The sequence below is a fragment of the Pterocles gutturalis genome, unplaced genomic scaffold (genome assembly GCF_000699245.1).
Source record: "Pterocles gutturalis isolate BGI_N339 unplaced genomic scaffold, ASM69924v1 scaffold7760, whole genome shotgun sequence".
Classification (NCBI taxonomy): domain Eukaryota; kingdom Metazoa; phylum Chordata; class Aves; order Pterocliformes; family Pteroclidae; genus Pterocles; species Pterocles gutturalis.
The window spans coordinates 4,308-16,247 of NW_010138263.1; the positions used below are offsets into that span (position 1 = coordinate 4,308).

At 44.4% G+C, this 11,940-nt stretch overlaps 2 protein-coding genes across 2 annotated transcripts in view; both read left to right on the forward strand.

Moving 5' to 3' along the window:
• Nucleotides 1-3,211, forward strand: part of COQ2 (coenzyme Q2 4-hydroxybenzoate polyprenyltransferase) — a gene marked incomplete at its 5' end in the record, with an annotated part of 5,468 nt that extends 2,257 nt beyond the window's left edge. Inside the window, one exon of the mRNA XM_010082925.1 lies at nt 2,987-3,211. Within this exon, the coding sequence (XP_010081227.1) occupies nt 2,987-3,142 (156 nt within the window). The remainder of the gene's footprint in view (nt 1-2,986) is intronic.
• Nucleotides 3,212-4,483: 1,272 nt separating this feature from the next.
• The window catches only part of LOC104468703 (placenta-specific gene 8 protein-like), an 8,298-nt gene continuing 841 nt past the window's right edge, over nt 4,484-11,940 (forward strand). The window contains 1 exon segment of the mRNA XM_010082926.1: nt 4,484-4,565. Coding sequence (XP_010081228.1) covers nt 4,484-4,565 — 82 coding nt within the window.

The window sequence follows — 11,940 nt, forward strand, 5'->3', positions numbered from 1 at the left end:
CTGGGTCTCATTCCCGACCCTAAGATCAAATCCTGGGCTGGTCACTGGGGCTGTGCTCCCTCCCAGCTTCTCCTGTGTGCAGACAGCCAGAGGAGCTGAAAGACCTTGGCAGCCGCGTAAACATCACTTTTATCAGCTTTCTTCTGAGCACAAATTCAAACCACAGCCTCTTGCTAGCTGTTATGAAGACAGTTAACTCTGTCTCAGCTGAACCCAGGACAAAAACCAATTCTTGAAAAAAGAGCTGAAGTCTTCTGACAATAAGCTTGCTTCTCTTAAGTACCTTTTGCAGACCTTCAGTTTGAAGAGACCTCCAGTGGTCCTCAGAGTGTAGAGCACTGGTTTTCAATCTGTTCCTAACCTAAAGAACTGCCTCACATTAAGCTGTGCTCTCAAGGGAGTGGTTTTCTTGCTTCCAGTAGCAGCTGCAGCTAGACCCACCCCAATATCCTGCAAGACTGTGCATTTTTTACTGCTATGTCTGGCGCATATGATCAGAGTCTCATTGATGTATGTTATGATCGTTCACTTACTTTAAAAGATTATTATGGTCTACAATATCAAGGGCACATGCAGGCTTTTTTTATACCATGCTGTGCAGTAGCTATATGGAAATGAATGTTGCAACTTCTGTGTCTCAGAGATCGTTAATTTTACATCTAAATAATTATTCTGTACTGTGGGCTGGAGCTTCACTCTGGGATCTGACAGTAGAACAAAATTTTCTGTGGCTTGTTCACTACTACCTGTAGCAGATGTTAATATTACAATTTTATTGTAAGCTACAGTTCTAATTCAGAGTTCTTTTTATAGCAGAGAACAATCCAGTTTGGTCTTGTAGTTGTATTAGTTTAGAAATTTTAATTAATAACAGAAAGAAATCAGCTTTGACAGTAAAGGAAGCAGGTGGGATCTTGTTACACTGTTCTTTCTGAATCCTAACAACTGTGTTGCCCAATATTACAATGACAAAGTCAGTGTGCATGAAATTTAATTGCTGGACTTGGTAGGTGAGTGACAGCAAAGGAGTTTGTGCGTTGCAAGTAGTAAAAGTGTCGACAGTCTGAGAAATCTGTGGTTAACATATAACTTTTTAAAGCACTTTAGACTTATGTGGCACTTTAATGGGGGGAACTCATGCAGGTCACAGATATTAAACATACCTCTGGGTAAGAATTCTTCCAATGATTTCATAGCAGTCGTGTTTGGAAATCTGTGGGGGAAAGAATACTGCGTTCTGCTGAATCAGCATGTCTGCTTTGAATTGTCAGAGTGGCCTTTCATTGTAGTTCTGGCACAAGTGGAAATTTCTTTCCTGCATGGAGGGTTTTTGCAAGTGAGAACGCAGACGTTGAATGTAAGTGGTGAAGAGTACACACGAGCTGTGTGGATTGCTAAAGCCATAAGAGCAGCACTGTGTATCACAGAGTAGCTTCTTTCTGAGTGATTATTTTAGTCTTGGTTCTGCCGAAACATTTTCCTGCTTATCTTCTTGTTCAAGATTTCTGAACGTGTGCTCAACTAACTGAGTTTAGAAAGCTGAGTAAGCTGCAGGAGGGGTAGCTTTTCCTTCATTCATTGCATTTGTGCCCGAGACAGAGGAATTTGGGTCATGAAGATGTCACATTTCTATCCCACTCAAGAAGTTCATGGATAGAAAAATAACATCTTTTATTTGCTTTGCATTTCTGAAGGTTTTCAAGGGTGTGGATAACGTCATGTCTTAGCAGCTTGTGGACAACTTTTTGGATTATTTGATCAGAACTGGTCCCTGTCACCCCTGTACAACCACAAATGGCAGAGGAACAGGTTTCCCAGGGAATGCTTCACTGCTTTTAGTTGGATACATTCTGTTTTGACTTCTTCAGGGGCTAAACTGCAAGGTTTGAAGTTTTGGGGAGTACTTTTCTATTAATCCTTTCGCTTGTTTTGCTTAACATTTCCTCTTTGTCATCCTTCTCAAGACTTTTGCACGAAGTTTTGTTTCTGGAAATATTTTTCAGTAACTTTGCTCTTGCTGCACAGTGTGGTTTTTTTCCCAGCAGACAGTTGCCAAGCTGTGCAAGCCTTGCTTCTAGCTGTTGTTGCAGGTGTCTTGTTTTTTTCTTGCAAGACAGTTGAATGGACATGGCTAAGAGCAACAGGATTAAACCAGCCCTGTGTGATTAAGCCGTGCTGGGCACCTTCCAGTGCACTCCAGTTAGCCTGGCTCACTGCCGGCTCCCCAGTGCCTTGTCTCTACAGGGAGCAACACCTTGTAGCAGAGATTTAAAGGTGCAGGCAGGTTTTGGGGTTTTCTTTAATGTTCCCATTGAAGAATTAGGTGGCTACCTACTTAGAAAACTCTCAAAAAGACTTATTTACATGCCCATAGATGTTTGAATTTTTAAATATCAAACCATCAGCATCCAGGCTGTTTATACTGTCCTTCATCGAGGGGGTCTGGGAGTTGCGTTCATGTGTGATCCTTGACTTTTGAAATCTGCAAATAAACATAGATGCTGCCTCGCTCCACTACAGTGGATGGTGGAGGGAGGTGAATCTTTTCTGGTTCCCCGAAAGGAGCACCAACTAGGCTGAGTCAGTCAATGACTCGAGGAACAACACAACCCAATTTCATTTAATTACCGCGGCAACTGCAAAAATGTTACGAATGACTGCTCAGAGTCAAGCACCAAATCACACTTATCAGTTATCACCAGACATCACTTATCAGTTAAGCACCAAATAACAATTATCCATTTTTTGGAGGTAAAAATCAGACTGAAAACAGATAGGAAAGAGTTGAAAGGTAAGAAAGAGGTGGGGGGGGGGATGGGGCAGAAAGAGAGAGAGAGTGACAGAGACATCGAGATATCACCACCTCTTCTATTTGAGATTCAGTTTTTGAAGTTACAGACCTTTTTGGTTTTTTTTTTTTTTTTGATGTGTCAAATATTTTTGAGTATTTTGTACAATATTAATGCTAGAATGTTGTGCTTTGCAGATTTACACTTTGGACATAGACAAACCTGAAGATTGTTGGAAGAAATTTGCTTCAAATCGTACTGTAGGAGTTCTGCTCTTCGTAGGGATTATGCTTGGAAATCTGTGGAAACAAAAAGACTCAAAAAATACAGAAGAGCCTTTAGAAAACAGGTAGTTGAAATGACTGTAAATACTGATATTTTAGTCCAGCTAAAATGTAAGTACTGTAAGAAAAAAACCTTTTTAACATAACTGTAGCTGCTTTATACTGTTTATTTATAAAAGCTGGTGAAAACGTTCTTGTTTCTAAAAACATGCAAACGAGATTGTCCTCCAATGTAAGTTGTGATTATCCTTAAGTGACTTCAACCTCCGTGGAAGCTTCAACAAGTCCTGCGTAGTACAAGCAAACTTCTTTCAAGCCCACAAGAGCGTGAGCCCAAGATTTTGTACAAAACAAACGGCTCTTAGTGACAGTCCATGGGAAAATGCAAAGTGATCTCAGGATGTAAATAAAATCTGGCTGTACGTGTTTGCTGTTCTGATTTATTGCATGAATAATTTTCAGTTTCAGTTGGAGCTTGTGGTGTGAAAGAATTGCAATAAATATTTTCATTCTGAAATTTCTGTAAGCAGTCGGGACTCTGTGAGTTTGTGAGGTCCAGAATAAGAAGTCAGCAGAGAAATATTTAAAATTACCTTTTGCTCTTGGTGTGATTGCTGGCAGTGGTTTCTTGTCATGGGAAAAGAACAGGCTTCTGCAAAGTTGCCTGCACAGGGTGAGCTGAGCTCGTTTATCAAGAATCATTTGAACATGGAGTACTGACTTAAAAAAAACCCAAAAACAAAGCAGCCCAGAGCTATTGCCAAGTGTGTGTGACTGGTGGTTGTGACCCTGAGCTGCAAATTCATCATGCAAAGTGATCCTTATTTTTTTATTTTTGAATAGTTTGTTTTGGTTTATGCCTGCTGGTTTTATTTGGAGTTGTACGGGCAGAACTTTTTTATAGGAGGATGCCTATAAACAATAAAAATAGAAACTGCAGGCTAGCAGCTACATCGTTCCAAACCATTTATGTTTTTAACTGGTTTGTGATCTCTCACGTACGTGATTTGCACAGTAGTTAACCTTCTCTTTGACTCACGGCGTTAACAAGTTTTTATGGCACATTCTGGAATTAATTTCTGTGGGAGGAGCAGCAGACACACCTGTTCCAGGAAAACGATCCGGTGGTGTACCTCGGTTTACATACTGGTAGGTGGTGCAAACGCAGTTTTCTCCGCAGGTGGCTTTGTGCACACCTGCGTGCGAGGCTGCGGCTCGGGGATGCAGCGTGGCAGCGTGTTCAGCTGCCAAATCCGTTGTGGTGGTATTCCAACAACCCTCCCTGCTCTGCCTGCTCTGGTCCTCAAGTGGTGGGACACAACCGTGTGTGGGCTGTCACACCAAAAGTCAGGCTGCGAGCTGCTGTGGCTCTGAAGATGAGTGTCAGATTTTAAGGTTATTTAAACCGATATGTCTGAGAGACCTTGCAGTCCGGAGCTGTGCATCCAGGGTTTGCTGACTGCAGTTTCGCTTTGCTGATGGTGGCAAACAGGCAGAGCAGTTCCTGTTTCAGGGAAATGAGACAGTGTATAATAAGTCAGTGTCTTTGGTCACAGAAAATCCTTCTTGGGGCTGGAACAGGCTTCTGTGGGTTCTGTACGCTTCTTGTTTTTAATGTACACCTTGTAATGCTGTTTTTTCTTTTACTGTTTGAACCAGTGATGTCAAATATCTTTTCAGCAGATAGGAAAAGAAAGATTTTTCAGCCTGACTGTAAATAAGATAGAAATACGTGAAAATGTTAGGAAGTGTAACTGCTTTTAGGGCCTTCTTGGTCCTTACACAGAAATTATTCTTAAATAGGGTTTACAGTTTTGGGGCGGAGGAAGTGTTGAGTTGAAGAGAAGCTTAAAATTCAAGAAGAATACGTTTCTGAACAATTATGTGACAAAGTTGCATTTTGTAGAGGGAGAACTGGATGCATCTGACTGCGTGTTGAACTTCGGTTATAAGGCATTTACTAGTTATAAAAAAGTCTTGGGATATAATTAGTGTGGTTCAGTTTCTTAAAACTTGTGATACTACCTTAGAGGGGTGGTAGCAAAAGTTATTAATCCCTTTTTAATATATTTAAGTGTCTTTAAGTAGCTTAAATTTGAGAAGAGCTCACATTTTGTAGTGCCTTTGAACCTACTGGTGTCCTTTGTCTGATGACATCTTGTCACAAGCGTTTATCTTCTCAAGAGAGGAAGAAGAAGGTGTGGCTAAATAGTGTGAAAATTCAAGTTGCAAACCAGTCCTCCTGTCCTCAACTTGAAAATCATTGCATGTTTTCTGTGGGGGTTTCCAAAACCATCTCAAAATGCATTTTTACAAAGATGAGCCAAAGCTGTAATTTAGGTTCATTGCCTGAAAAATGAAAAAGAGTTTAGGTTCTGGGCTGTAATACTGACTGTGATATTTGCTTGAGCATTTGATGATGAATACACAGAAATAAGAAATAACTTTTTAAGTGCAAAAGGGTGAACTACTTCCTGGCTAAAACCCTGTTTGTATCTGCTGGCAGGTGTATCGCAGATCATCTCTTCTTCCATTCCCCAGTTATTCTATTCCAAATCTTCACTAGGATGCTCTCCACTGTGTTTGGATCCAGTCTGTTAAAAAATTCTCCAATATACATATCTTGAAGCAGCAGCTTTACTATCAGCTAGTGTGCTTTTGCACAAATAAGCAGCGTCCTCTGGAAGTTTCTCCTGCAGCATCAAATGTTGCGTTTCTCCTCACTTTCCCAAACATTCCTTCCAGGACACTGAGATAACAGATGCTTTTCAAGGCAACAGGAAGGTCAGATGTGCCTTGCAAAGGCAAACCTAAAACACTGGCAGCTGCTCTGCAAAAGAGAAAACACTGCAACCGACACAAATTCTTGCCTTTGCCATTGTACTTTGCAGAAAAAGATATCAAAGCAACACCAGCTTGTTGTCCAGGAGCAGATGGTGCTAGTTCTTTTGGGCATGCAAGGTAAATTGTGGATTTTTTTGCCATTCCTGTATTTCTTGGTAAATATGGGAACATTAGTGCAAGGGAGTCCCGTTTTTCCTTCCCTCTATTTCAGGAAAGTATGCGCTGCGGGCATTTAGCTCAGGAAATGCAGCGTGCAAACAGCATGGGCTGGAGGACAGGGGACAGCCAGCGTGGATGGAGCAGGAGGTCACCAGGACAGAGCCAGCCACTGGTAGCATAGGGTGGGAAGAGAAAGGGGGCTGGACTCCCAAGTCAGAAAGGTGGAAAGATCAGAGCATCCTGTGGGCTGCAGTCACTAAAAAGGCAGCTGAAAGTGAAGGTAACCCATCATCTGTACCAGCACAGCGTTGTGGTGTGCCAGTATTCAAGAAACAGAACTGAAAGGATGTATTTTGTGGGTGCTTCGCTTTTGGCAAAAGCAGGGAAAGGGTCGTTAGTTTGCTTCTAAATGCGTCACGGTGCAAATACGAGGAGAGAAGATCCGTTTAAGCTTCAAAACAAAGCTAACAAAAAATGCGGATGTTAACCGGCAGTGGGTAATGTGAAGTTTCGATACTAGCTGAAGGCTCCTCATGTACTGGAGAGGTGATTTCCCTCCAGTGCCTCCCTGGAGTTTGTAACGGAGGCAAAAGACCAGAGCAAATTTTAATGTAGGGTGTGCTAGATACAGGACCAGAATTACAAAGGAAATCTCAAAAAACCCTTGTTGGTTTTGCAGCACTTCTCTTTTTTCTGGATGGTGGTGGTAAAAACAAACCAGCACTCCACCCTCGGCCAGGCAGCTGCACACGCATGTTTTTGTCTGAGCTCAGCGGGAGGAGATCTAATACAATTTAAAAAAAACCAAAACAAAACCAACAACAAAAATCAGTGTTCAAATGCCAAAATCAAAGTCTTTAAAAATACAGTTTTATTTTCTGGAACAATGAGCAGAAATTTCTGCCTTAAAGAAAAAAATACCCAACCAACCATAACCCACCCCTGAATATTTACACCAGCAGAACGCAATTTCTGCGAATTGGAAAGGTTCCTGGCTGTGACGGGTGCATTCCATGGATGCTTAAAAGACCTGTGTGCATTTTGCATTGGCTGTCGTGCTGTAGTGTGGCCATCTATTTGCCAAACATCAGATTTTCCAGCTTCATCACAGCTTATTTTCCCCCAAATGCTGTCATGTTATTAACCATTTTTTTCAGAAAATATATAAATGGAAAAAAAGTACTTGAGAGAAAAATGAAGGAACTTTGTTACATCCTCCTCCATGGGTTTTTTGGCAATAACCTGTATTACGCTTTATTTCAGCATTGGTTGGTAGGGACCTTGAATTAATTAATTTTCTTAGTGTTGGCATGATACTTTTTTTTTTCCCCCTCTCTGTTTCCACATGCTTGACAGCAATAATACAGTAAGTGAAAGACTTCACAGGTCACTGGAAAAGGTGTTGCGCTGACTGTAGCTTTCAGACAGACAGACTGGGAGGTCTCCTGTCTTCTTCCTGCTTGGGGAGAAGACCCAGGGCAGACAGCCAAGGCCGTGGAAGTGCATGTTGTCCGTGAAGCTGGTGGGGCCAGGGTTGCTCTCGGGAGGGTAAAGGACAAGCTGAAGGTCTGGTGTTGCAATGCACATCTCCTCTCCCAGGTGACGGGCAATAAAGACCCGGTCGCTCAACCCCAGTGGGGTTCTGGCGCCCATGGGTTCATGCCTCATTGGGTCTGTATCTGGTGAGGGTGCTCTCCACAGCTGCCCTGCCACCAGTGCAGCCCAGGGACTGGTTGTCTGGCTTTTCTTGTATGCTGGGTGGGATGGAGACTGTCTTCTCAGACCTTCCTGGGTCTCTCGGCCCAGGGATGAGCTGCTGTGCCCTCAGGGGTCTTCTGAGATCGTGGGATGTCTTGGTTGCCCAGAGAAGCTGTGGATGCCCCATCCCTGGAGGGGTTCAAGGCCAGGCTGGATGAGGCTTTGGGCAACCTGGGCTAGTGGGAGGTGTCCCTGCCCATGGCAGGGGGTGGCACTGGATGGTCTCTAAGGTCCCTTCCAACCCAAACCCTTCTGGGATTCTATGACGTCTGTCCAAGGAAGCCATCCACTAAGGAGTGGGTGCAAAGCTGCCAACTATTGTATCTGCTGTCGTCAAGAACTTGGTGGCAATGCAGGGGGGAAGAAAAAAGTTGCCTCGAAGAGTTTGAGCTGTTCAGTGCTGTTCTTACTTATGCCAAGGTAAGACAGAAGGTGCTTCAGAAAATGGGAGGTTGAATGCAGAGGGAGCTTCTGTGAGAAGTTGCATGTTGGCTGCTGGGTGGATGAAGTCATGCAGAAGAAACCCTGTCGTGGACAAGAAGCTTTGCGTGCAGTCGGAGGGGAAAAAGGAGACTGCCATCGAACCGCAGATGGGTGAAGCTCTCTTCTGAAGAGGACTTGTGGTTGCGTGCGTGCAGCAGGTACGGAGCCGCACAGCTTCCTCGTCTAGCACGTTGTCTCCCAGTCCAACTCTCTCTGATTGCCTTCTCTCGTGTGTCTTGAAAAGCATCGTTGTTATTAAGTAGTAAAGGCCCTTTTTAATCAACAGTACAGCTTATTCTATCAGTATATTTAAAAAATACTCATCACATGTCAAATTGTGTTGCAAAGTATGTTGAACGTCATTCTGCCAATTCTTCGGTTAGTGTTGGGTTACCTTTGTGATACGTGGTGTGCGGCCGTTGGTCAGCTCCTGCTCAGGTGTTGGTGCACTGCTCCTCGGGTACACCGGGGTGTGATGGTTTTACCCTTGGCTGGGAGCCAACCCCATGCAGCCGCTCACTCACTCCCCCCACCTGGGGATGGGGGAGAGAATTAAAGGGGTAAAGGGAAAAAGAGACTCGTGGGTTGAGATAAGAACAATTTAATAACTACACTACAATAATATTGGGGGAAAAAAATATACAAATGAGTGACACACAGTGACACTGCTTACCACCCCATGACCAAGGCTCAGCCCACTCCCAGCTAACGATCCTGGAGCAGGGAGGGTCCCGAAACCACACTCATGAAATGGAGATAAGAGCCCGAGTGTCCCAGACCAAGGGTTGACTGAGGGAAGGAGACAACCTGGTGAGAGGGACCACTCCGAGAGAGCCGACCTGGAAAGAGCTGACCTGGAGCAAGAAGGGATCTGGAACAAAAAGGGACGAGCTTCCGGAGAGCCCTCACCTCTATCCTGTCCATGCCGTGCATGGGATGGAACAGACCATTGGCCAGTTTGGTCTCAGTCCCAAACCTAAGATCAAATCCCAGGCTGGTCACTGGGGCTGTGCTCCCTCCCAGCTTCTCCTGCCCCTGCAGACACGGGCACAGCAGAGAGGCTGAAGAGACCTTGACTGTCCTGGCAGCAGCTATAACCATTCATGCAGGGATGGTAAGGACTCAGTTAATTTTGCTAGAGCTGCAATACGTGGCTTGTGAGAAGCACTTTTTAAATTTTTACAGCCTAATTTTTCCAGAAGGCCTTCACTAAATCAGAATTGGAAACCCAAACGCATCCCTACGAAGGAGCAGGGAGCACGCTTGCTGTTGATGGAGAAGAGGACTGAAAGCAAAGGTGCCATTGCATCTTGTTGCCTCCTTATCTGGGGCTGAACCTCTCCACATGAAGGCTTTTCCTTGAGGAAAGGAAAAAGCTCAGAGTAAAACACCCTGAGATGCTTTTTGGGTCTGGGATACAAGCAATATGCTTATCCTTCGGGAAAAAAAAATGAGGAAAATATCTATCCCAGTGAATGCACACCATTCCGAGCTGTTCTCCAAACAACAACCATGTGGACACCAAATTAAGGAAATAAGACATGCAACCTTTTTTTTTTTTTTTTTTTTTTTTTTTTTTTTTTTTTTTAAATAGCAATCTGTGATTTAATTCCGGGAAAAGGAGGAAAAAAAAAAAAAAGGGAAGCTCCTGACCTGCCCCTCCAGTTACCTCCCACCCTCAGCCTCATTCACTGCCTGCCAATAAGAGTCACCAAGAGTGAGAAAAATTTCGTTTCAGCTTCCCCAGAGCTTCACTTTGCAGAGCCTCAGCCAGCGAGGAAACCTGCGCTGACAGGGGCTGCGACCAGAAGGTTGGTTTTCTTATAAGATGGAGATAGTAAAAGTTATTTTTGTTTGGGAAATTAGTTAAAAACTATATATTTGGGAAGAGTGGGATAACAGTGCAAAAGTAGAGGGGTTTTTTTTTGTTTGTTTGTTTGTTTGTTTGTTTTTTTCTCCTGCTCAGCACTTAATTTAAAGCAAAACATATGGCATATCCTAGTGGCTTTTAAAAAGCTGCATTGTGGAGATGCGACTTCTCCTTTGCAGCTTTTTCCTGCTACCAGGATCGCACAACTGCACTAAAGGACTGGCTGGTGCTTTGCTCTCTGTTCAAACCGGGCTCTCTCTTATCTCTGTGGATGCTGGAGACCAGATTGCTCTTAGCAGCGCGGCTCGGCTGCGTGTGCTTTTTCTGAGGGTGTGCTGGATGGAGCTGCTGTCCTGCCAGAAGCTTGGATATCGGGGAATTTTCACGTGTTGCTGCCTGGTCTCCCTGTGTATTTTGTGTCCTTCTCCTTGGGGTGTGCTGCTGGGGACAAGAACATCTCAGTGTTGCAATCTCTTCGTTAGTGTTTGCAGCTAAGAGAGGAGAAAATAGGTGAATAATCCTTGTATGCATTGTGCATTTGTAAAAGCATAGAAAGGAGATTTTTCTGAGTGTCGGTGCTGTTGCTGGGGGTCAGCAGAGCACTGGGAGGTGACGCACACTCTCAGCTTCTCTCTGGACACACACCTGATCCTGCCTGTGGCTGTGTTCACGCCGGGCTTTCAGGTCCAGCCAGGACTGGGATTGCTGGAGGAGCACACTTAGCGCCAAAGGGTGGAACAGGAGGATGCCTCCCCCCCCACCCTCCAGCATCCTTGCGCTTCATTTCAGTTTCTATTCCTGCTTCTGAGCTCAGGAGCTGGCAGGGAGGAGCCTGCCCACCCATGCCTGGTTCTTTGCCAAGCTGCTATTTCGAAAAAGAAAAAAAAAAAAATCAACCGATTTATAGCAAAAAGTCTCAACAAATGGGAAAAGACGGTTTATCTTTTTTTTTTTCTTCTCCTTTCTCTTCCTTCTGTTTGTGCATAACTGGAATAACTTGGCCTCAGGGTCAAGCTTGCTTTTAATTGTTATCTGATGTTTTGTGCTGGGAGAATAGGAGCACACAGGATTTTATGCTTTGGTTTTTTTTGGTTTTTTTTTTAGAACTCAGGCTTACTGGTTTTCAACTTTTACTTCCTCATGTAACCACAGGAAGGCAAGGACTGGCGTTCAGGCTTGGGATGTAGCATTGAGTTTCTGCCTCTATGGCTCTCTACGATAAGAAACCAGATAATCTAGTTTCCTACAGTATCTGTCTCGTGCGGAGCCGGGCTTCATTAGAAGGAAGCGTGAGACCACGGCTGCTTCCCATGTGCTTTGTGCCCCTGCCAAAGTGTTCTTCATCAAGCACTAGTGAAACCTTTCTGGGGTGGGGAGCGTCAATGGTCTGATGCTGTTTTGAAGGCTGGATAAAATGGCAGAAAATGCAAAAACTTCGAAAAGACTCAAATGCAGGTTAGATTGAGCAACCTGGGCTAGTGGGAGGTGTCCCTGCCCATGGCAGGGGGTGGCACTGGATGGGCTCTAAGGTCCCTTCCAACCCAAACCATCCTGTGATTCTATAAGATATGGTTGTGTTTCGTCACCTCCAGTGGCAGTACGGGAGCTGGGAGAACAGCCGCCTGCTAAAGAGTGACGCGACCAGCTCCATTGGTCATCTGGAGCTCAGCCCGTCCGTGGTTCTTTTACTAACTGTCCCGTTCCCCTCGGGTCTCTTTCAGAACCAGGAATGGCTGTCCCATCCGTCGTGACG